Source organism: Mixophyes fleayi, chromosome 2 (genome assembly GCF_038048845.1).
Source record: "Mixophyes fleayi isolate aMixFle1 chromosome 2, aMixFle1.hap1, whole genome shotgun sequence".
Taxonomy (NCBI): domain Eukaryota; kingdom Metazoa; phylum Chordata; class Amphibia; order Anura; family Limnodynastidae; genus Mixophyes; species Mixophyes fleayi.
In genome coordinates this window covers 47275043-47302033 of record NC_134403.1, presented here as the reverse complement: position 1 = coordinate 47302033, position 26991 = coordinate 47275043, and the positions used below count along the sequence as shown (strand labels likewise).

Below are 26991 nucleotides of genomic sequence, written 5' to 3'. Positions count from 1 at the left end.
CGCTTTAGTAAAATGTCTCACTTCATTCTTTTAACCAGACTTCCTAGTGCACAGACTTTAGCATCGTTTTTTGTCCAGCACATTTTTCGGCTCCATGGCCTACCTTTGGAGATTGTCTCTGATCGCGGCTCTCAATTTGTTCCCCAATTCTGGAAGTCTTTTTGTGCACTCCTCGGAATGAACATCAGCCTTTCTTCAGCATATCATCCACAATCCAATGGACAAACTGAAAGGGTTAATCAATCCCTGGAGCAATTTCTACGCCTGTATACCTCAGCAACTGGTCAGCCCTGTTACCATGGGCAGAATTCGCATACAACAACTCCTGCCATTCCTCCACTTGTATCTCCCCGTTCTATTGCAATTTTGGCTTCCACCTTAGGTTTAACTCTTTGGCTAACCTTAACCCTTCCGGTGTCACAAGCATACGCTTTACAATTTCTAGTCTGAATAATATCTGGAAGAAAGTTCAGTCTGCCTTAAAGAGAGCCTTGTTTCAGCCTCAGAAGTTTGTGGATCCACACTGTAGAGTCTGTTCTTTCAATGTAGGTCAGAAGGTCTGGCTCGCCTCTGGTTCCATTCCATTTGCGCCATGGCCACCATTGATGAGCTTCTACTACTCTGAGCTTAAGACCTGTGGGCATCTGAGTATCTGTGAGCATATAAAGCTCTATGGGAAAGGCAGCTGCTAAAGGTGAAGACCTTAACCCTAATCTGTTCTAAAAGCTCATCTTGGTGGTCTTGAGCCCTAACACATATGGCTATAAATAAGTCACCAGTAACGCTTTCTTAGATATTAATGACAGCTCCCATAGGCTTATGCTAATTAGAAAAGCAAGTGGCAGTGGGAGCCCGTGGGAATGCTAATAAGCTACAGCAGATTGCTGTGATTAAATAAAAATAGGAGGTCTATCAGCTGCACCCCAAGCTGGAGCCCCCAGGGCTACTATATGCAGCCATATTTCCAGAGGCAAGTTCTGTAATATATTCTTAATAGTTTTGCCAACTTTAAGTGGCGGCGGGTGCATGTGTATGCGATATCACTAGTTCTCCTGCTAGACCTTCCCCCGGTTTCGGCCAGGCTGTAAGAGTCGTGGGAAATAAAAAGACCGCAACGGGCTTCAGCTAGTGCTGGAGGATGAAACGCAGATGTATTTTGCGAGGTGCTTCTTTCTGTCTGTGACGTTGGGGAGATTCTAGGTGCTGTTGTATTGTGGGCAGTGTAATCTCTGGCTGAGTGATCTCATTCTGAGTAGGAGAGCAATATAGCGAACGTTATCACTGTGTGGCATGGCATCCTTAAATGGGCAATATAGTGATATGATTACTAGTGATATCAGAAAACTACTAAGATAAGGATATCTTTCACAGATGTTATGCAAACATTCACATCACTTCTGTATTATCAATCAATACTTGAAATATTAGCGATGTTAATAATGAAGCCTGGAATTGGGTCATGTTGAAGTCATTTCAGACGTCCTTTTCACTTGCAATCTAATACTTCCAGTCTTATAAACTATAAACCTGTTTGTTTTTTTTCAATAATTTAAATACATTACATTTGCGGATTTACGGATAGAAAGTCCCAGACTACGCCAGGAATAGCAGCATGGTTTTACAATATGTGGGATATGTTCAGTCGCTTATTATCGTCTCTCCTCACTGACAGGATTAATCTTTGTTTCTTTCAGCAATAGAAAGAGGATGTCTGTAATCGTCCTCACTCCATCAGGCCATCTCAGACTTTACTGCAAAGGAGCTGTGAGTTTTCCTTCTTTACTAGTTTTATCTGTTCCAAACTGGTTTTGCTATCTACAGTGTTTTAGCACTTTATTAGCACGGTGTTAACAGGTACTTCACTTGTAAAACGACTGATTTCCTGTACATTGTGCATGACATAAAATTTGGGTGGTGTTAGAGGACCATTAACACTTTATTTTCTCCTATGAAGTTAAATGCATTTTTATGTATTAACTTAACCTTCCACTGCAGCACTAGTAAAAAGGAAAGTATTAACTTCATGTCCCATTACAGACAGGAAAAGCTCCTCCGACATCATTAGGTCAGTCTCCTAAAGGGATGTTGTACAGGTCAAAAAACCTAAGAATGCAGTCATTATAGTTGCTGTGACAATTCTAACCCAACCCATGTTTATGACTCAACCAGCCCACACAGTGAAGCTCTGTAAAAAAAATTATTATGTCAAGGTCAGTTACTTTCTGTCTGTGTTGAAGAAGCCCCTCTCTCCTACCATGGCAGCCTGGTACCAAGGCGTGAAAGAGAGCATTAGTCATTCCTCTTAATGTGTCCTTCCTGGCACCGCCTTGTGCAGGAATCCACCAATCCAAGCCTGCCACTCAAACTGTGCCCGCTTAGGTAGAGAAGCACCTCCCTCCTACCATGGCAGCCTGGTACCGAGGAGTGAAAGAGAGCATGCTGGACTTATTTTGTGAAGTATAAACAGTTAAGTTATTTCAGGTATATTTTTCAGATCAGCAATGCACAGCTTTTAAAATATAATTAGTGTGTTTACTTGCTCTTTAAGATTGAATAATGAAGAATTGTTTAGCTGTTTGTTAATAGAAAATACACTTAATAAACTTATATTTTGTACATGTGCCATCTTTTTCTTCTTGGAGTGCTCACTCATCCTGAAAAAGCATAAACGTCAATAAGTATTATACCAAAATATTACTTATTTTAAGAACAAAACGTGGCGTCACACTGTAGATCCACTTTGTGCTAGCTATAGACAAAAGGCAGTACCAGCTTTTCCCCCGTCACATAGATACAGTGGTGACAGCCATTTTGTGAGCTGATAGTGTTCAAGGGATGATTATCAATTTACTAAGAATCAGTGACATCACTAAAGAACATTTTGCTTCAGTGATGACATGGGTTCCTTGGGAATTGATAAGCTGCATTTTCATGAAAATTGGTTCAATCCCCAAAATGGCTGCCAAAAATACCTTAATAATAATGTTTATAATGTTACCAGTTGCTACGGTAGCGTAGTGGTTAGCACATCTGCCTTACAGCACTGGGGTCATGAGTTCAATTCCCGACCATGGCCTTATCTGTGAGGAGTTTGTATGTTCTCCCCGTGTTTGCGTGGGTTTCCTCCGGGTGCTCCGGTTTCCTCCCACACTCCAAAAAACATACTGGTAGGTGAATTGGCTGCTAACAAATTGACCCTAGTCTGTGTGTCTGTGTGTGTGTGTGTGTGTGTGTTAGGGAATTTAGACTGTAAACCCCAGTGGGGCAGGGACTGATGTGAGTTCTCTGTACAGCGCTGCGGAATTAGTGGCGCTATATAAATAAATGATGATGATGATGATTGACATTGATAGGCTTCATGGTCATGAATATTAATGCAGCCCACACAACGGCTGTCTCAGCTGTGTTAGTGACTAGACTAGAGCACTTGAAGTAGTCTGTGGTCCTGGTTTAATTATAAACACAGTCAGGGCTGCCTCTTTCTGGTTTTCATCTGCGGTTCTAGAACTCGGTGGCTTTTAGTAGTGACTGTTAACAAAGGCTTTGTGAGGTAATGCTTTAGCTGTAATGCCACTGACCAGGTAATGTATTACTTCACAAAGCCCTGGCCAGTGTAAATATTGCTATCAGAGAATCACCTGTTCATCCTGTTGCAGTAAGTAAAAATGGACCAGTCTACAACTGCAGATTATCTCCGGCAAGAATTCTTCCTCAGCATTTGTTATCTTTAAATCAGGATTACTGAATACAGGCAAACAGGTACAGTACTTAAAGGTATATACCATATTTAAATGGTTTATTTTCATTGTGCTCTTCTTTACATATTAAATGTTGCCATAAATCATTGGAATAAAGAATATTTTTTTACTTTTGCGTTGAATAATATAAGAGGAAACCATATTGCTCCTTTTGCTGAGGTACTATGAGATATCATCCTCGGGGCTGAAGTGCAGCCACCTAAGTAAGGCTTGGTACACACTACATGGTTTTCAGATGATTATTGGGCCAATCACATGATAAACAAGCGTTGTGTCCGATATAGCATAAGTGTGTACGCTTCAACGATGAACGATCATAGTTCCAAGCACATTATATCATTTCATTTGATATTTAAACTGAACTAAAAATCTCGTTCATCAATGGAACGATGGTGTCCATAGATCTCTATGTAGTGTGCAGAGTCACAATCTTTTCAGCCAAAGGTTATGACAGATGAAGAGCACAGATCTGATAGTAAATCTTGTAAAACGTGTATAGTGTGTGCACATGAATCGGCTGCTGATCGGGACTTTTCTATTTCTTCAGTTGTTGGTAAATTTGTTAACGATATCACATCCGGATAAAATTTCTGTAGTGTGTACCCAGCCTAAGGAGGATGGTGGAATAGGGACAGGGGGATTAGAACTTTTAGCTTCCGTCCATTCACCTGTCAAAAACATAATGTCAGAGAGACAGGTTTAAACAATGCTGTGTGTATATAGTCATAGTTCATGTGCTCTAGGGGCTATATTGTTAGGCTAGAGTATAAGATTATCTGACTTTACCAAGCAATACAAAGCACATATTAATTGAAAGGACCTTCATAAAAAGGACAGAAGAAAAGGATGCTGTAACCCACAGTAGCCAATCAAATTTGGACATTTTTATATTATAGATTAAACTATGAATCTGATTGGATGCTGTGACTTATTTTGTTTAATATGTGCATTTTCAGTGTAACGGCACTTTAAAAAATACCAAGATATCACTTTTTTTTATTAGTAGAATTATTGGTCTGTTCCTTTTCCACTTTACAGAAATGTTTGAATAAAATACCCCAATTAGCAGCTATCTATGAAGCAATTAAATACAAAGTGAATAGGAATTTGCTGTTCTGCACAGTGTTATAATTTAAAATTAAATGTGACTTATATAAACAATGTAATAAAAATAAAGGAGGCTCCAGAGAGGGCTTGTGAACGCGTTTCCCAGAAATCAGACCACAAAAGCCAACCTGTTCCCATTCCATCACATTTCCACCATGCCACAGAACATTGCATTACAGTTACTCAGTGTGTTCTGGAAGCTTCCAGACCAATGCTTCATGTGATTTACTGTGTGATTATAACTATGGTTTCAAGCACTTTTATTTTTTGGAAATCTGCTTCTATGTTCATTTGTGACTAAAACACATATTGAGTTTGTAGGAAACTGAGACAAACGTCCCTATATATAAGTGGTGGGAAACAGAGGTTCACGTGGGGGTCTCACAACTAAGTGGTTTCCTTCCTTCAGAGTCATAGTTGCAGGATTAATCATGACTGATGGTGACTGATCATCATAAAGAGCACCAGGCAGTGGAGGCAGCCATTTTGTGGGTTTAGGCCATATTCTCAAGAGCATACTTACCAACTTTGGAGACCACCCCTCCGCTAATTGCGTCATTTGATCCCACATTTACCATGCAATACCAATTTCGGCCTATTATAGCAGGGGGCGGGGCCAGGATGACACGGAAAGCCCCACCCACTTCACCAATGAAGCGGGCAGGATAAACGAGTTTGACCAGCTCTCCCGGGAGACCGGGAGAGCTCCCAAAAATTTGGGAGTCTCCCGGACATTCCAGGAGAGTAGACAACTATGCACAAAGGTAGTGTTTATCAGTAGTGCAACATGGAAAACAGAAAACAAATAGCTAGGGACTAGTGAGGCACTTCATGTCCCCTATTCATGAGGCACTGCTTTCTTTTGAATGCTTAGGCTGATGGGACTATTGGTTCAGCCCATGAACTGTTTCCTCCACTGTGTGTAGGCGACAAGTGCACATTTTATCCCATTAGCTGGGCTGATAGTACAGTTAGTTACATGGTAGTTAGGGCAATTGGAATGGAGGCTTATGTTCCTGCACTTCTCATTAAATGACCCATACAAAGTTGGAGACCACAACTGAGCTTATCTGCTCATAAGTAGCTCTGGTTGCAGACTGAGCACTTGATATCATATGGGAGGCTAAAAGGGCATGCTGGGACCTACAGTTCTACAACAGCTGGAGAGCCACAAGTTGCCTAAGCCTGCTTTACATCATGTGATAATCATAAGGATTAATATTATACTTCTCTACTCTCATGGAATTTCGTGTAATCCTCACGGACTCCAGGAAGAGTAGGCACCCACCCAGATCCCAGTAGAGGCGTGGCTTAATGATGCAATTTACATCACCAGACCCCACCCCCTATATGCAATGCCAACTTTTATAACCTCCCGCCATGTGTTGGGAGGTTATAAAAGTTAGCAAGTATGATTAACATGGAAAATGCAGCATGGACTAACATGGAAAATGATGATCCCGTGTCTGCAGTATTCTGCTTCCATTTCCTTTCCATTTATGTTTTGTGCTGAATGGAACAGATTCCATTAAAACAAGCCCTTAGACTGCATTTAACATAAACTTATGGAAGCCCTATGCGAGGTTGATGTGAGGATAGTGGCGTTTTGAAAAATGGGAATAAAAGGTTATATATAAGCCTTTAAAAGCTTTACAATGCTGTTTAGGTTTTGGCTGGAGAAGTCCTGCGTTGTGCAATGACTGTGTGACATTGCATGAACATAACCGGTAGACTAAGTGCGTTTCCTTATTTTATCACTTTCTGGATTAAATGGAAAGTTCTCCTCATCCTTGTGCAAACTTAATGTATCACATTAATAATTTATTGCATTCCTCATTCCATGTATCCTTAATTATGGAGTAATCAAACAACTAAAATGAAAGGAGCATATACCAGTAGCATGCATTTCCCCAATACCTTCTTTCATTCTAACAAAATACAGTGCAGGGTACTGTATGTAAATTATAATAGGAGTGTAGCAAAACAAAGTTTCTAAGTGCGCAATGACTAATTTAGATGAATTGTTGGATCAAGTGGGTTTTTATTCAGTAACCGATAAGGATGAGCATAATTTATTGTGCCTAGAGAGCCCCACTTTACTGAGTTCACCTAGTGATGATAAAACATCTTTATGGGTAACCACCCTGCACATATTATTACATGTGATTTATACCTAGGATTTATCCTGTGTGTCACAATGACTTATGGCTCTTGTAGACCTGATATAAACCAGAGGCAACATACCAAAGAAGCTCTTTTGTCTCTGTTTTAATTTGTCTCCAAGACATAGATAAAGATTCCATTTCCATTAAGCATGTTACACATATATATATCAAACCTATCCAGGCATTTTCCCAGCCGTCCCTTCTATAATCCTATACATTAGTATAATGCCTTATTCTTAGTCTGTCTTTGGACATTCCACAGCTATTATTTTTGGCTTCTTTTTTCATAATAAATTGGTGGACTACATGGCATTTTCAGTTAATTAATCGTGTATGATGAATTAAATGGATTGGAGACTGATTAACAAGATAATGTAGTCTTGTTAAAAACATGCTAAATTAAATGTGACTGCATTGTACGATGTTATACAGTTGTTGTATACCAGTTACAAACTTACTCAAAGGGCTAGATTTACTAAGCTGCGAGTTTGAAAAAGTGGGGATGTTGCCTATAGCAACCAATCAGATTTTAGCTATCATTTATTTAGTACTTCTGCAAAATGACAACTATAATCTGATTGGTTGCTATAGGCAACATCCCCACTTTTTCAAACCCGCAGCTTAGTAAATCTAGCCCAAAGAGTTTTTTGTTATTGTTCAAGACATATATTGACCCAAAATACTTTTGTCTTTAGTGTCACTGTATTATGGAGTGTGTTTAAAGGGCCAGTAACATTGGTATAATCTCATTGGTGAAGTGATATCAAGAACTGTATTACTTGATTTGAGTTATAATGTGATAAAATTTGTGTTTTACCCAACATGTTTTAAGGACCACCTGCAACCTGCATACATTGTGGAGGCATTCAGTCTGTCACGGAACCAATATTAATGGGAATATAGGGCGTCCCTTTACTAGTAACCGGTGCATTTTAAATATTGCTCATGAAGGGCCCGATTCATTATGAAATGTAAATGCCAATAGGTGCCGTCTTTTGCGTTAAATTGCACGGTGCATGGCCAGAAATGGACTATACGCCAGTGAACTCAAGTACGTCCAATTCATCTTCTAATGCAGAGGACAATTCCCACAGCCTACAATTTCAGGGGCAGAACGGGGTTGGTTAGGGGGTGTATGCACGTTGTCAGTGTACAGTGACGGCGTGCCAAGCTTTGTGCATCTCTAAGATACGTGTTTTTCAGTTGTACCAGCTACAGGTCAGGTGTAAGTGCCGACTGATAGTGATAGCGGTCACATATGCACGCCACAAAATGTGTTTGCAATCAAGAGCAATTGTAACAATGCATTTTATGTACAGTATACATCAATAGCATCATGATAAATGTTTTTAATAGAAATAAAATATAAATATTTTAATGTTTTTTCATTAATGACTATATTATTAACAGGTGACAATAGTTGAATACTTTGTTTTTCTTCTGAACATTCTGTTGGGACTTTATATTCCAAATATGTATTGTACGTATCCTGCAAATGCGATAAATGCAGAGCACACCTACATCTGTAGTCAACAAGAGACGTTTCTTTAGATCCGCTTCTAGGTGACTAAGGACGTGCGTATTCCTGAATTGCATTTATTTATTTGTTTTGTGTTCCTTAATGAATCAGGCCCAAAGTGTCTCAATGGTGTCACTGGTTTTAAGTCAATTGCTAGGTTGTGTTCTCTTTAATATTCTCCCACATTTGACTGCTCATCTTTCAGTCTGCATTCATTTTTTTTACCTTTTTGTTTATTTAGTTTTTGTTTTGTTTTTAAGGATAATGTTATATTTGAGAGGCTGTCAAGAGAATCCCAGTACATGGAACAGACCTTAAACCATCTTGAACAATTTGCTTCCGAAGGTAAAACATGTTGATGTGATTACAACTATTAAGACTTGTTACCACTTTTGCAGTATTTTTTTTGCATTATGCTAAACAATAAAACAGCGTAAGAATCAGAGCCGTAACTTAGAATTCTAGCGCCTGGGGCGAGAAATACAAATGCCGCCCCCCCAGCCCTCAATTTTAACCAAATGTACCTAAAATATTCCTAAATTGCGCCCCCCTTCAGCGTTGCGCCCTGGGCGGTCGCCCCTGTCACGCAACCCTAGTTACGGCCCTGGTAAGAATATTGCTTCTATTTTGTTTTTATAACTGGTTTTCCTGAAAAAATTTGGGAGCAAATGTAAGAAGAAAAAAACACATTTCTACTTGCAAAAAATGCAGCAACCATTGGGCCACACAAACGGCTCATTCACTTTTATTGTTTTAAGTTTAATGTTTTTATGTTTTTAATTTTTCATCCAGTTTAATACAAAAAATACATTAAATAAAGATTAAAAGAACCTCTAAAATGGGAACTAAGCCTCTAATGATGTGTGGTGTAGTAAAGACTATTTTTCCCATCTTACCTTGCTCAAAATCTAATGTAGGCTGCAAACAAACACAGGAAGAGATAAGCATTCCTGTATATTAAACATAAATTTAAGGACTGATCACTTCTTGGATCAAAGTGCTCTGTATGGGAATAAATCAGAGCTTTATCAAAGTCTGACACTTATAAGTGTATTTAAATTATGTCATTTTTGATAAATTGTGTTGTAGTAAAACTGTTTCTCTCCAGTTTTTATGTACTCTGTGATAATGTCAGCCAGATTACAGCTTAAGAAAACAGTGGTTTAACAAACCCCCATGTACAGACCAAGAACATTCTGTATGTCTCAATCACCTTCTATATGTGTGTGTATGTATTTGTGAGGGTCACGTAGAATTGGACTCCATTTGCGTAGTGTAAAATCCAAATTTCACTAATGTGCATGCCCACAAAAAAGATTTACGTGTGAATCTGTATGCAGAGTCAGTCGCATCTTGCGTACACGACTCTGTACTCTTATCAAGACGGATCGGAGAGGCAAGGACTGTGCAAGTGTAGGCCAAGTATAGTAAGGGCATGTTCAAGTACATGCAACTGGTATAGACCTGGACGCAGACCCCAATACGCCTGTAAGTAAACGTATCTGTTGTGGGTGCTCTACCCTGATGTAAGTTAAGAACTGATAATGATCAGTAGAGGATGCACCGTATGGTAGCCATACCCGCTGATTACAGTGAGATCATCTCACATTAAAAGTCATCAGATTATTTCTCTAATAGCTTTGAGCTACGAGACAATCACGCGCTACCCAATACTGTAAGATGTACACTTGAACAATCCACTGAGAGGGGAGGTCACAAGGGTAAAAGCAGTTAGTGGTATAAAAAAAAGACAAAAAAATAAACAAATTGACATTATAAAAAAAATGTGTCTGTGTATATGTCAATGTGTGCCTGTTTCTGTTAAGCAAATCTTTATAAACACATATACAAATTTACACGTGTATGTGTGTCAGCCTGCTACGTCGGTCACTACTTGTGTGTGTGTCTGTAGCCATGTAATTTTATTTGGTCATGGAACCTTGTTTACTTCTCATATCATCAGGGATAACAGCTGAGGATACATTACTCTGAGCCACACTTGCTCCTCTTGTCTCAACTCTTCCATTTTCCCACATAGAATGTAAGCTCTCTGACGACCTTGGCTGTCTCTAGCCTTCTTTTCATGGCTGCATTTATTTTGTCTACTTCTTATGTCCCTGTTTTATGGATGTCCTGTTTTCTCCAATATCTGTCGTTGCTGAGTACTGTGACGCCTTACAAATCAGCAACAATAGCAATAATGATAGTTACCATATAAAACATTCAGTTGGTGTGAATATCTCTAAGGACTCCTCAACAATGAAATACACTTTCATTTATCTCTTAAGGTTTGAGAACATTGTGCATCGCGTACACGGACCTGGAAGAATCTGAGTACAAGGAATGGCTGAAGAGCCACAACGAGGCCAGTGTGATTTTGAAGGATAGAGCTCAGAAACTTGAAGAATGTTACGAGCTTATTGAAAAGGTGAGTGGTGCATAATCTATCAACTTTTGACTCTCCAGCTGTTTCTGTACTACAACTCCCAAGATCCTCGGCCGACATATGACAAAGGTTAGGATCTCCTGCTGTTGAACTTACGGCGGTTTCTGAGCATGTGTCAGTCTTACCCGATTGCCAAAGCCGCGTTTATTCCTGAAAACTTCACTGTATTGTCTGTGCTCTTTCCATTGTTTTTGTTCACTAAAATATTTGCACTCCAGGCTACAGGACCCCCGATCCCGTAGATATTTTCTTACAACGACTGTCAGTATGGACAGGGAACAGGACCACTTGAGTAGAACATACTCCGGCTATTAAAGCAAGTCATGACATCACCATGAACCTGATATTGCAGCTTTGTGTGACACTATAACCCTGTATTACTCTATTGCAAATACGATAAAAAGAAAAACATGAAATATCTCCACTATCCTGCGGTCTCACGAGAATTGGGTTTAGCAGTTCAGACCTTGAGAATTTCCTGCAAATATGAAACCAATTAATAACTTGTATGATGATCCCACTAAATAGTTATGAATACCTGACAGAAGGGATTGTGGAAGTAAAGTAGAGGTCGTTGTCTGCGTTATTAATACAGCAATTGAAGCTAAATTGGTAATGAGATCGTGAGAGAGTGGCCCCATCCTGAGGAGCATAATAAGGAACTTATTTCTAGGGATGCAAATATAATTGCATGAGACCTGGCAAGGAAACAGACAGGAGCCTGATGGCTTGTTGTATCAAGCAGAAACAAATTAAAGTATACCTAACACGTGCAAACTGTCATGTAATTCATATTGTGGACAAAATTCATGAGAATGCAGCCTATAAATTACTTTAAACTAGTGACATCACTGAGCCATGAAGAAAGCTGCAACCAGTAAAGGCAGCTATTGTGTGGAATAAGACAGCAGTCATGAGAATGCAGCCTATTAATGCACTAGAAACTAGTGATATCACTATGTCCTGATGTCTCAGTGATGCCCGATGTCTCAGTGGTATCACTATGTGCCTGATGTGTTAGTAACATCACTATGTCCCTGATATCTCAGTGATATCACTATGTCCTGATGTCTCAGTGATGCCTGATGTCTCAGTGGTATCACTATGTGCCTGATGTGTTAGTAACATCACTATGTCCCTGATATCTCAGTGATATCACTATGTCCTGATGTCTCAGTGATATCACTATGTCCCTGATATCTCAGTGATGCCCGATGTCTCAGTGGTATCACTATGTGCCTGATGTGTTAGTAACATCACTATGTCCCTGATATCTCAGTGATATCACTATGTCCTGATGTCTCAGTGGTATCACTATGTCCCTGATATCTCAGTGATGCCCGATGTCTCAGTGGTATCACTATGTGCCTGATGTGTTAGTAACATCACTATGTCCCTGATATCTCAGTGATATCACTATGTCCTGATGTCTCAGTGATGCCTGATGTCTCAGTGGTATCACTATGTGCCTGATGTGTTAGTAACATCACTATGTCCCTGATATCTCAGTGATATCACTATGTCCCTGATATCTCAGTGATGCCCGATGTCTCAGTGGTATCACTATGTGCCTGATGTGTTAGTAACATCACTATGTCCCTGATATCTCAGTGATATCACTATGTCCTGATGTCTCAGTGATATCACTATGTCCCTGATATCTCAGTGATGCCCGATGTCTCAGTGGTATCACTATGTGCCTGATGTGTTAGTAACATCACTATGTCCCTGATATCTCAGTGATATCACTATGTCCTGATGTCTCAGTGGTATCACTATGTCCCTGATATCTCAGTGATGCCCGATGTCTCAGTGGTATCACTATGTGCCTGATGTGTTAGTAACATCACTATGTCCCTGATATCTCAGTGATATCACTATGTCCTGATGTCTCAGTGATGCCTGATGTCTCAGTGGTATCACTATGTGCCTGATGTGTTAGTAACATCACTATGTCCCTGATATCTCAGTGATATCACTATGTCCCTGATATCTCAGTGATGCCCGATGTCTCAGTGGTATCACTATGTGCCTGATGTGTTAGTAACATCACTATGTCCCTGATATCTCAGTGATATCACTATGTCCTGATGTCTCAGTGATGCCTGATGTCTCAGTGGTATCACTATGTGCCTGATGTGTTAGTAACATCACTATGTCCCTGATATCTCAGTGATATCACTGTGTGCCCGATGTCTAGTTTATATCACTGTGCCATTTGTCTCGGTGATATCACTATGTGCCATATGTCTCAATGATATCACTGTGCCCGATGTCTCAGGTGGGCAAGACTCGACTCAGCAGTCTATTAGGAATATTTTAAAGGACAAAAATGCAGGTGTCCCAGTGACCCAGCCCAAGGTAGCCCACTATGGGAACAATATGAGCCCGATGTCTGTGTGAAATCATTATGTACCCGATGTCTCAGTAATATAACTATGTGCCCGATGTCTAAGTAACATCACTATGGGGGGAATTCAGTTGTCGTCGATATGGCACAGCGTGAAAAAAGTGTCTCACAGACATTCTGGAGACTCTTTGCAGCTAGTTGAATCCCCCCCTATGTGTCCAATGTCTCAGTAATAACACTATGTGCTTGATGTCTCGGTGATACCATGTCCTGGTGTGTAGTTTGGCTGAATATTGGTTCAGGCTACAACATGACAGCCTGTACTGTATGTAAGCGACAGGAACAGAAATTCTAAACCACATTGTACTCCTGCAAACACTGGCAGAACACACATAACACTATACAGAGGCTTGTGAGACTTAAATGACTCTGTTTTCTCCAGAATTTGATGCTCCTTGGTGCCACAGCGATCGAGGACCAGCTACAAGGAGGAGTCCCGGAAACTATAGCTACCTTGATGAAAGCAGAAATTAAAATATGGGTTTTAACTGGAGATAAACAGGAAACTGCTGTCAATATAGGTAACTTTTATATATTTATTTTTATTTAACTTTTAAGTTGTGTGTGTGTGTGTGTATGTGTGTATATATATATATATATATATATATATATATATATATATATATATATATATATATATATATATGAATAAATATACAATAAGATTATGTTGATTTACTGCATTTTTGTTTAGTTATTATGAAAGAAAATACAAAATGAAAACCTGAAATTTAATTCTGAAACCCGTGTGTATTATGTTGTTATGAGCATTCTTTTTTACATTATGTTTAAAGTTGTAATGGTAACAATCATATGCCAAAAGGCACAGTTGAACAAAAAAATTATATCATACTTGCCAACTTGCTGAAGTTGGCTTCCGGGAGCGGTGGGCGTGATGGGGTCGGGGCTCCAAAATGTGTGTGATTTTGGCCACGCCCCCATGACGCAAACGCGTCATTTGACAGCAGGGGGCGAGGCCACCGGGAATCGCGGCGTTTTGGACCTAATTCTGCTCACTTCACTAGGAAGTGGGCAGAATTCTGCCAGATGCGGGAGATTGCCACACTCTCCCGGGAGTCCGTGAGACTCTCGCGAAATGCGGGAGTCTACCGGACATTCCGGAAGCTTTGGCAAGTATGAATTATATACCAGATGCAAACTAAAGGCCTCTCTACACATTCTCAGCACTACCTACAAACTACAATGGCAAACTAAACAACTGCCTTTTGAAATACTCCAACTGATAACAGGATGACTTGCAGATCACTGTTGCCAGTCTTTCTGGTGTCTCCGTATAGTTTTCTCTGCATTACTGAAGGCTAACTTAGTCTAAACAGTATTGACATGTTTCTAAGGCCAGCATTTTATTTTATTTCTGAAGTCAGCATTTTAGTTTTCTAAATCTGCTTTTTTGTATGTCTTATACAAGCAATCTGTCTGCATTTGCTCATATAGCATGCCAAACAACGCTGAAAATACCGCAGGCATACCAAGGCAGATACCAACTGACGACTGCAGTATTTTCCTGCATTATGTTCTGACCTGTAGTTTAGACTGCCGCTTGTGTGAACTGCAGAGGTTTGCCGGCACTGGTATCAAAGGTCCAGATGCCTGCAGTATTTTCAGAGTGTACGAACTTCATTAAATATTGCAGCGTTCCACAGGCTGCCTGCCAAGGATTGTTTCACTTAATGAGTCATGGCAGGGAATTGTTTTATCGCATATTACTATATTCTCAAGCTCACTTGATACAGATGAGTAGGGTTCTCTGTCAGACAAGTAGATACATTAGAAATAATATAAATGTGTTTTATTTTCACCAGAAGAAACATTAATACCAATGATTTGTAAATAGCTCATCATTAATTAGAGGGTAAATATTAATAGAAAATGAGTTATGTTGTCTTTGAGCGCTTGTTCACATAAAGCACCTGCAGCATTGCCAGCATAGTAAATATTATCACGCCAATGCCAGTTAATTTTACGTCATACCGCTTACTCTCCCGGAATGTCCGGGGGACTCTCGAATTCTGGGTAGGTCTCCTGGGAGAGCAGGCAATTCTCCCGTATTCTGCCCACTTTGCGCCTCAATGACGCGATTGCCCTGTCAATTTCATCGCGGGGGATGGGGCCAAAAGGACGCAATCAGGTTTGTGCCAAGGTGCAAAATTGCACCTTCCAGATGGATTTACTCCTAGCACTCAATGATCCAAAACATTCAGAGCAGTATTTTGATGTGTTTTTTTTTTTTTTACAAGACTCTAAATTTGGGTATTTATATGTTGACCATTTAATTTTAGCCTATACATCTTTATTGAGTTTAGTTGTTCTCCTGAGTGACCGCTGAAACTTATGTATGTATTTGACAGGATACTCATGCAGACTAGTTTCACAGACAATGTCACTCATCATGGTGAATGAAGACTCTCTGGATGTAAGTATTGAGTTGGGTTTTTTACATATTCTGCTTGCCTTATGTTATATAATGAATATTAATTTCATCATTGTTTCATAACTGTTATTGTCATGTGTTACATTACTGGAGAGATCTAAAGATATTGAGACAGTAATACAACCTTGTACAGATGATAGAGTGTTTGGTTCTTGGCAGCTCACAGCCTACAAGGATTGGGCACACATTAGTTGTAATCAATGAAAAAAAAAAAATCACTTAACTCATTTCATTTAAGCTGCTGTCCCGGGAGGTTAGGTGTCACTATAAGTTATTAGCTGAACATATAAAAGGACCATAGTTGTTGTAAATTGTAATTTAATTTGTAAGCAGAACTTTATTGTAAAGTTTAATACATGTACTGTGTTGTATATTTTCTGTGTCCCTACTGGACCTTGCATCTGTATCATATTTGCATAACTTAATGACTACAGCAAGAGAGTAGGAGACCGGAAAATGAACTAAACAGTGATGTTCTGCATACACTATAGCTATAGCAGGCTGGGATTTGTTCAAAAGCCTCTAAGGCCCGGGACTAGGGCAGCTGTTGTGCATGGACAGAACCTTGCTCCCTGTGCACATAATTGTTTATCATTTTGGCATATTAATAATTCAAAGATGTAACCATGGGCTGAGCTACATCATGTCCATATACTGTATTTATATCGGAGTGGCACCGTGGTTAGCATCGGTCATAAGTTCGATTCCCGATCATGGCCCTATCTGTGTGCAGTTTGTATGTTCTCCCTGTGTTTGCATGGGTTTCCTCTGGGTGCTCCAGTTTCCATCCATACTCCATAAGTATAGTGATAGGGTAATTGGCTGCTGACAAAAAATGGACCTTGTGTGTGTATGTGTTAGGGAATTCAGACTGCAAGCTCCAATAGGGCAGGGACTGATGGGAACTATATAATATTCTCTGTACAGCCCTGCGGAATATATTTAGAATGCAGTGGGGTATAGTACCGTGGAGGGCTTGGATGGTGGGGTTATACATATACACAAAACAATGGACTTAGAGCAAAAAATGTAAATCTGGACTTCAATGCTAGACAGAGTTGCCAACTGTTGTAAATACTACTACAGCCAACTCCCTAGAAATGTCCTCCAGCAACTGTATGTAGAGAAAAGATGGGACCAAGGAAGGTAAGAGAGGACGTTATGTGTCTTCGAATCCTGGAGATTGAAGATTGTCACTGACTACACATTTCTTGTAGCCTTTGTACTGTTGAAGTAACATGTTAATTCAAGGAGACTCTGATGACATTAACCAGAGAACTTTGTAAGACACTGTCTGGTGGGGGTGTTGTGTGTGCTGCATGCTGCCTGGTCAATATCTAAAAGTTGTATTCGATTTTATTACGCTCACAGGCAGCAACCAGTTTACTGATTTTATTAAAATAAGATATCATTTAATGGGATTTGCCCCATTGATCATACTGTATACAGGGCTGACTTACTGATCTATAATGAGATAGGTCTATTTACAGATACCTGTTAAACCATTTAATGGTTATTTGGGCATTTTTGGAAACTGGCTCCTGGTTGTGAGTTGCACCTGACCACCTCAGGTTTTCTTGCTGTTCCTCACAACCTGCTAAGCAGGGCCATTGTCGGTCTCACCCCAAAATTGTGTGATTACAATATATTTCGTACTAGTGGCTAGTATACAAAGCAGAGCCCATTCTGGTGAATAGTGTTTAAAACAATCCTCCAGCCTGGTGAATAGTGTATGGTAGAACCACCAATCTTGTGGCTACTTTATGGCAGAACCTGACTAGACCACCAATCTGTGAGTAGTGTATGGCTCGGACTTTCAATCTAGTGGCTAGTGGGTGGGAAGACTTTCAGTGTATTGGCTAGTGTATATCAGGCCCATCCTGTATGTATTCACTGCTGGTCCGCCACTAGCTCGTTACTCATAGGAAAGACCACTGGAAACGGTCAGTAGCATCATGTTGAAAGCTCCCAGCTAGTGTCCAGCAATGTACTGCAAATCAGAGCACTGGGAGGTGGATGTAAGTGACAGCTCTCAACGGTCATCCCCAAAAGAAAGCATCGAAGCAGAGCCTCAAAGGTCATCAGTGTGTTTTATGTTCTCGGGCCTCATGCACAACTCTCTCCGTTATTGCCCTGTAGGCAACTTTTCACCCCCTTGAAAATCAGCACTGACTGTATGATCAAAAACAATAATTAAAGCCTTCACTATTTCCTTCACAATTTATAACAACATACTTCCCAACTGTCCCGATCAGACAATCCTGATTTGAGTGCTGTGTCCCGCCATCCTGATCTGGAAAGCTTTGTCATGAGCGGTGTGAAAGTTGGGAGGTATTCTGGTCACTGCTGCTCTGCATGGCATGAGGGGGTTTGGAGGGAAGGTGAGGAGAGAACGGGGCAGCCTAGCACTCCATCTTGACGTGCCACACCCCCATAGTGCCTGGCCGCCCTCCATCCCGATGCTGCCTATCCAAATGTTGGGAGTAGTTGAGATTAGTGCCCCATCTAAGCAGTCACTAGCAAACAATGCAAACATCACATAAAATACAGCATTGTGTTTATTTCCTTGATATTATTGTTTGTAGTAAATAATTCTTTAAAAAAAATAAAGAATATATTTGCAGAAAATAATAGTAAAGTAACTTGAAAATAACTGTTGACTGAAGCACCCGCAAATCGCTTTGTACTTTACCTGCTAGTAGTTACCCTGGTGCATCTGAGGATCATACATTTCTGACTGTGGTATGTTATTCAGTCATCAATGACCAGTGATTTCTGGCATTCAGACTGAAATTTACATTTTTGGAAAGAAAATAATTGAAGCGGGTTTGTGGAACTTGGAGATTTTTTTTGCACAAATGTTTTTACATACATACAGGAATGTTCATTTGAAAGTTTAATGACATTTTGATCACATTTTGATTCTGTGTTTTAATTATATTTTTATGAGGTGTTCATTAATCATGTTAGAAATGCATTGGGGCTTCATCCGCCAAAGACTAGCCAACTTTTCAGTGAAGAAATGCGTGCCAAAAATGAAGCGAGTCTGATACTCAGGATGAAATGATGTATATGCCTGGCTGTATTTGTCCTTATCTGTGGTTTTTATTGGTTTGGCTGGCACAGGCATATCAAGCGCAGAAAAACTATTATACTTTACCTCACAGAATTCCACCAAAAACTTCTGTTGCTTCTAATGTAAGCCTGGGCCTCCTTAGGCCCACAAAAGAAATATATATATTTTATGGAAAAACATATTTTTATGATTTTAGGATACAAAAACAAATTTAATACAGATTTTTGTAGGAGTTACTTAATTAAAATGATTAAATATTGTTTAATAAATTGTTATTTAGAAAAATATATAGATTGTCATATAGATTTTTTTTAATTACATAGAACATTTTATCAAACAATGAACCGCACACTGGTTATTCTAAAATCATCATCATTATCACCATGTATTTATATAGTGCCACTGATTCCGCAGCGCTGTACAGAGAACTCATTCACATCAGTCGCTGCCCCATTGGAGCTTACAGTCTAAATTCCCTAATATAGACACACACACACACACAGGCCGAGACAGACAGACTATGGTCAATTTGTTTGCAGCAATTAACCTACCAGTATGTTTTTGGAGTGTATCAATGTAACATTTTCATAATCAGGGCATCAGGTTAAGGCATTAATCCAGCAATGTAGTGTACATATTATAATCATCTATTGAGAATGCACTTTATTGAGGCACAGAGTGAGCTTAGCTTAATATAGAGCCGACTGAGGTAAGTACACAGACCACGCATATACAATACAAGTGTACAGAAAAGTATTTATTCAGAAACCTCAGATAAAAACTGTAATTTACAAGACTCTAAATCATTTGTATAATAGAATCCAGTGACATCAATTTTAGTTTTATTATCCATACAGCAATAACTATTCAACGTTAGAAAGTTTCTTATAAATAACATTGGTAATACTTGCATCTAAAGTTGGTTAAGCATTTATCAGAGTACCATGATAGCAATGCTGACCTGTTAAAATTAGGGATGTGCACCGGCGACTTTTGAGGTCTCGTGTTTTGTGTTTTGGATCCGGATTTTCATTATTTTTGGGGTTCGGATTTGTCTCGCAAAACACTTGACGAAAGGTCTCGGTTCGGATTTAAGGTTTTGGATTCGGATTTTTTTTGGAAAAAACATAAAAAGTTTAAAAATCAAGTTTTTGGCCTTATTTTCACTCCTATGCTATTAGTAACCTCAATAACATTAAATAACAAGCATTTCCACTAATTAACAGTGTATTCTGAACACCTCACAATATAGTTATTAGTCCAAAACGTTGCAACGAGGTATCTTTCTGGACTGCGTAGAGGAGTGGGTCACCACAATATATATAATAAGAAAACCATCAACTTGTATGATTCGCACCAATAAATGTACCTGGACTGCGTAGAGGAGTGGGTCACCACAATATATATTAAAAACCCTGAACTTGTATGATTCGCACCAATAAATGTACCTGGACTGCGTAGAGGAGTGGGTCACCACAATATATATTAAAAACCCTGAACTTGTATGATTCGCACCAATAAATGTACCTGGACTGCGTAGAGGAGTGGGTCACCACAATATATATTAAAAACCCTGAACTTGTATGATTCGCACCAATAAATGTACCTGGACTGCGTAGAGGAGTGGGTCACCACAATATATATTAAAAACCCTGAACTTTTAGGATTCGCACCAATAAATGTATCTGGACTGCGTAGAGGAGTGGGTCACCACAATATATATAATAAGAAAACCATCAACTTGTATGATTCGCACCAATAAATGTACCCGGACTGCGTAGAGGAGTGGGTCACCACAATATATATTAAAAACCCTGAACTTTTATGATTCGCACCAATAAATGTATCTGGACTGCGTAGAGGAGTGGGTCACCACAATATATATAATAAGAAAACCATCAACTTGTATGATTCGCACCAATAAATGTACCTGGACTGCGTAGAGGAGTGGGTCACCACAATATATATTAAAAACCCTGAACTTTTATGATTCGCACCAATAAATGTATCTGGACTGCGTAGAGGAGTGGGCACTGGGCACCACAATAAAATATATAAAAAACCTTCAACAGGTCTGCATTACACTGCACATACGGCTGCTCCTCCATCCTCTCCATCATATACATGTTGGAGTTTTAGCGTGTGACAACCTCTTGTTTTTGATAATGTCAGTGCATTTTGAATATTTTTTATTTGCCCCACACCACTGAATGTACTTTATCTATGATACGCATCTATCTATCTTGACTGCGTAGTGTGGTGGCCCCGGTACACAATTTGGTACCGAGGCCACAATATAATTAAAAAACCCTCCACGGGTCAGAATTCCACCAAAAAAGGGTATGGACTGCGTAGTGTGGTGGCCCCGGTACACAATTTGGTACCGAGGCCACAATATAATTAAAAAATTGGGCATCAACTGTCACCGTTGTTTAATATCTGATACACCTAAATATGGACTGCACAGTGGAGTGGCCCCGGTAGTAAATTTGGTGCCGGGGCCACAATACCTCCTCCAACTTCCAAGTGTAGTGTTTATAAAGACAGACAGCGTCGAAGTGTTATTAGTTGACTTTCTTAACCCTAAAATTGTCCCTGTTGCAAATATTCGTGCAATGGACAGTTACTTTTTTATTGAAAGACTCAAGCTTTCAAGTGTAGTGTTTATAAAATATAAACAACAATACAGTAGTTTTAGAGCACGTCAATACCTCTTGTTTTAAATTATGACAGGGCATTTTACTTTTGGTTTAATTTCTTGAATTTGTTTAAATTTGGTTTTACTTTTTGAACATGGCAAACGACTGTTGATTGGTCATATAATGCAAAAAAAAAAGTTCCAAGATGGAATTGTCCTTGGGCCCTCACACCCACCCTTATGTTGTTGAAATAGGACATGCACACTTTAACAAACCAATCATTTCAGCGACAGGGCCTACCAAACAACTTTGGCTGAAATGATTGGTTTGTTTGGGCCCCCACACCAAAAAAGCTATTCATCTCTCCCTGTACAGACTAAACAGGCTCTATTGAGGCAAGATGTCGTCCTCATCCTCAACCTCTGATTCCTCTCCCCTTACAGTGTGTACTTCCTCCTCATCACACATTATCAATTCGTCCCCGCTGGACTCCACAACCACAGGTCCCTCTGTAGTATGTGGAGGGCAGTGCTGTACTTCATTGAGGAATTGATTATTCATTTTTATAAACATCATTTTTTCAACGTTATGAGGAAGCAACCTCCTTCGCCGCTCACTGACCAGGTTCCCCGCTGCACTAAAAACTCTTTCCGAGTACACACCGGAGGGGGGACAACTCAGGTAAAATAGAGCCAGTTTGTACAGGGGCTTCCAAACTGCCTTTTTTTCCTGCCAGTAACAATATGGACTGTCTGACATGTCTACTTGGATGGTGTCAGCAAAGTAATCATCCACAATTTTTTCTATTGTGACAGCATCCAATGCAGCGAGAGTAGACATGTCTGCAATGGTTGGCAGGTCCTTCAGTCCGGACCAGATGTTATCAGCATCCCCGCCAGTGCCTCTTTTGGGAAAACTTGAGTTTTTTCCTCGCAGCCATAGATGTGGAAGAAAATGAGGGTGGAGCTGTTGGCATGTCACGGTCCTCTTCAGAGGACAATCTCCTGACCAGCAGGTCACCGCTGTAGACTTGTGTCCGCCGGAAACAGAGACACAACATACGCTTTAAACCGAGGATCGAGCACGGTGGCCAGAATGTATTCCTCTGACTTTAAAAGAGTGACCACCCTCGGATCCTGGCAAAGCGTACGAAGGGCTACATCCACAAGAGCTACATGCTTGGTGTAATCGCAATGGCTTACCAGCTCCTCCCTCACTTTCTCCAGCTGCTTCTGCAACAGCCTGATCAGGGGAATGACCTGACTCAAGCTGGCAGTGTCGGAACTGACTTCTCGTGTGGCAAGTTCAAATGGCTGCAGAACCTTGCACAACACGGAAATCAGTCTCCACTGCGCTTGACTGAGGCGCATCCCCACTCCTTTGCCTATGTCGTAGGTGGCTGTGTAGGCCTGAATGGCCTTTTGCTGCTCCTCCATCCTCTGCAGCATATAGAGGGTGGAGTTCCAGCGTGTCACAACCTCTTGTTTGAGGTGATGGCAGGGCAGGTTCATGCTTTTTTGATGTGCCTCTAGTCTGCGGTAGGCACTGGCTGAATGCCGAAAGTGTCCAGCAATTTTGCGCGCCACCGCAAGCATCTCCTGCACACCCCTGTCACTCTTGAGGTAATGCTGCACCACCAAATTAATGGTGTGGGCAAAACATGGGACGTGCTGGAAATTGCCCATATTTAATGCCCGCACAATGTTACTGGCATTGTCTGACACCACAAATCCCCATGAGAGTCTAAGTGGGGTAAGCCACTGGGAGATAATTTCCCTCATTTTCTCTAATATGTTGTCAGCGTTGTGCCTCTTATTAAAGCCTGTAATACACAATGTTGCCTGCCTTTGCACGAGCAGCCATTTTGTAGTTGCTGCTACTGATGCAGCTATTGCTGTTGCTGCGGAAGGGGATGCATCTACCCAGTGGGCTGTCACAGTCATATAGTCCTTCGTTTGCCCAGAACCACTTGTCCACATGTCCGTGGTTAAGTGGACAGTGGGTACAACCGCATTTTTTAGAGCACTGAGGACACTTGATCGTACTTCTCTGTACATTTTTGGTATCGCCTGCCTAGTGAAGTGGAATCTCGACGGGATTTGGTACCGGGGACACAATACCTCCATCAACCCTCTAAATCCCACTCCACTGATGGCGGACACCGGGCGCACGTCTAACACCAACATTGCAGTTACAGCCGCAGTTATACGCTTTGCAATAGGGTGACTACTATCGTATTTTGTGGTCATGGCAAACGACTGTTGGACGGTCAATTGTTTTGTGAAAGACTTAGCGGTCTTACGACTTCCCCTCTGGGAAGATGACCGACTAACAGCAGCAACAGCAGCAGTGGCAGTAGTAGGCGTACCGCTGCAGGATTCCTCGGATGAATCCCGTATTGAGGAGGACTCAGTCTGGCTGCTGACTTGGGCTGCAGGACTGAATCTGATGGAGATTGTGGAGGAAGTTGACGAGGAGGGTGTTGCTGGTGTGTATCCAACTGGACCACGGGATTTAGGTGTCCCTGTACCGATGAGGGTCCTAGCCCCAGTTCCTGAACGAACCACTGAACTATGAAGGTTATTCAGGTGACGTATAAGGGAGGATGTTCCTAGGTGGGCAAGATCCTTACCCCTGCTTATTTGAGCTTTACATAAGCTACATATGGCCATACATTGGTTGTCTGGATTTGGATAAAAATAACTCCAGACCGAAGAGGTGCATTTTTTGGTCTTCTGACCAGGCATGACGATGGGCTTTTTCATCCCATGGACATCAGCTGTTTCCCCCCCTGGTGCCTCATTTACAATAACCACATCACCATCCTCATCATCAAGTTCCTCCACAGCGCCAGCTACATCATCAATAGCCTCCTCCCGAGCCACCTCTTCCCGTACAGTGATAGGAAGGTCAGGCTTGACAACCACCAACATCCTTGGACTCGCCTTGTGGATTTGTGATAATTTCTCTTTAGAAGGCAGAGTTGTTTGCTGTTTTGTTGCTGACAGCATAACTCTCTTCAATTTTTTGTAGGGGGGGGGGGGGGGAGGAGGAGGGCTAAGATCCGTGGGTGAAGCTGAACCACTAGTCATGAACACGGGCCAGGGCCTAAGCCGTTCCTTGCCACTCCGTGTCGTAAATGGCATATTGGCAACTTTACGTTTCTCCTCAGATGATTTTAAGTTTCTCTTTTTGCTACTTTTTCTTAACTTGGGCTTTTTGGATTTTACATGCCCGGTACTACGAGATTGGGCATCGGGCTTGGAAGACGACGTTGATGGCATTTCATCGTCTATGTCATGACTAGTGGCAGCAGCTTCAGCATTAGGAGGAAGTGGGTCTTGATCTTTCCCTACTTTATCCTCCAAATTTTTGGTCTCCATTATATGTAGCACAAGATACTGCAGAACTTGGTAATATTGCAGTACCAATGGACTTATACTGCTGGATTGGTTTTGCAAATTTGGTTATAATTATATATTTTTTTTTTAATTTTTAATTTTTAATTTTTTTTTACTTTTTTTTTATTTTTTTAAACACAGGGGAATATTGGGGAAATAACTATGCCCTTAGAAGCACAGAGCACAGGACACAGCACCACTGGACTGAACAGGACACAGCACAGGACCCAGCAGCACCACTGACCTCAGAAGGACAGAGCACAGCACACAGCACCACTGGACTGATACTGCAGAACACAGCACAGCACAGCACAGTACAGAACTAAACAGCACAGCACGAGATCTACCAGGACAGAGGACCACCTAACACACCCTCCCTCTACCCTGATCAATGCCCGAGTGAAGATGGCGGCGACTAGCGGGGAATTTATAGGATCCGAGTATCGCGAGATCCGACAACGGGATTATGAGTCAGAGCCTCAGTTTCAGATTTGAATTTGGCGCCAATACCCGGATCTGTCTCGGATCCGACTCGGATCGGCAACGTTCGGGTGGGCTCGGATTTCAGAAATCCGAGTGCGCTCATCTCTAGTTAAAATATGGCTTTGACAGTATTAAGGCTTTCTCTAGATGAGGAAATAGTTATTTTTATACCTCCTACGTACATATCTACCAAATGCCCTGATTTAGGCGGGACAGTCTCTATTTGTGGGCTCTGTCGACGTCGGGTCAGCTTTGTCCTGCTCGGACCAGAATGTTGGTTGATAAATGCTATTTACCGCTGCTCTGCGCGGACCTGCCACTGGTACGCAGCACAACAAAGTGGTATTTTATGGATAGGGGAGGAGCTTATGAGATGGTGTAGAACTATCAGAATGCTAGGGCAGTATAACCACAGCACCTTAATGACGCTGCCACGCCCCCGTGATGACGTGGACACCCCCTCCCCCCATTTCGCCAGATATCCTGTTTTGAAATCCTCCAATTTTGGAAGGTATGGAATTATAATTTGTTACAAATAAAATGTTCTATTTCACATCTACTTTTACTGAGATAGAGAAACTATAAGAGCTGCTTGTTTCTTACGACGGCTTCCCCTGGCTTCCGGAGGAAACCGTACTCCCTATCCAAACAGAATACATATTGGACCTGCTTGTAATTCATCAATAAAGCAAAGTAAACGAACTCCAATAAGTAAAGTGTCAAAGAAATACGTATTATCTAGGGTGAAAACCAGGACTGGCCTGGATTAAGCTGGGGTATATGAAAGAAGTACTCTGGCAACACTTTATACATGTTTCTGTATTAATGATGTACAGTGTGTATTATATACCCAGTGGGATCTCGATACTCCATATTGCACTGTACTAATCGGTGTGTAATTTCAATAGCTACTTGGCCTTTTCTTTTTCTTAAAAACTATTTAACTTTTTTCCTCCAAGTTTAGTTTACTGCATCAAAGACCAAAAGATAATATGTGCTAAATCCTCATATGTAAAAATACACATTCATGAACCAATTGATTTTAATGCATAATCTTTATTGAATTGGGCAGCACAGTGGCGTAGTGGTTAGCACGTCTGCCTCACAGCACTGGGGTCATGAGTTCAATTCCCGACCATGGCCTTATCTGTGTGGAGTTTGTATGTTCTCCCTGTGCTTGCGTGGGTTTCCTCCGGGTGCTCCGGTTTCCTCCCACACTCCAAAAAATATACTGGTAGGTTAATTGGCTGCAATCAAAAAATTGACCCTAGTCTCTCCCTCTCTGTCTGTATGTGTGTGAGTGTGTGTCTATAGTAGGAAATTTAGACTGTAAGCTCCAATGGGGCAGGGACTGATGTGAATGAGTTCTCTGTACAGTGCTGCGGAATTAGTGGCGCTATATAAATAAATGATGATGATGATGATGATGAATACCATAGAATTAATATTTCTGCTTGTTAAATCTAGTTTGCTGTGTCTAAATATCATCATTATTTTTATATTAAGCAAAAATAGAGCAACTATACCCTTAACAT

At 40.8% G+C, this 26991-nt stretch overlaps 1 protein-coding gene across 2 annotated transcripts in view; it reads left to right on the top strand.

The window, feature by feature from the left end:
* Positions 1 to 26991, top strand: part of ATP8A2 (ATPase phospholipid transporting 8A2) — a 612290-nt gene that overhangs the window by 153413 nt on the left and 431886 nt on the right. For both annotated transcript variants that reach the window (XM_075198918.1, XM_075198920.1), the window contains 5 exons: positions 1695 to 1764; positions 8810 to 8894; positions 10838 to 10977; positions 13788 to 13926; positions 15775 to 15839. In XM_075198918.1, coding sequence (XP_075055019.1) covers positions 1695 to 1764; positions 8810 to 8894; positions 10838 to 10977; positions 13788 to 13926; positions 15775 to 15839 — 499 coding nt within the window. The remainder of the gene's footprint in view (positions 1 to 1694; positions 1765 to 8809; positions 8895 to 10837; positions 10978 to 13787; positions 13927 to 15774; positions 15840 to 26991) is intronic.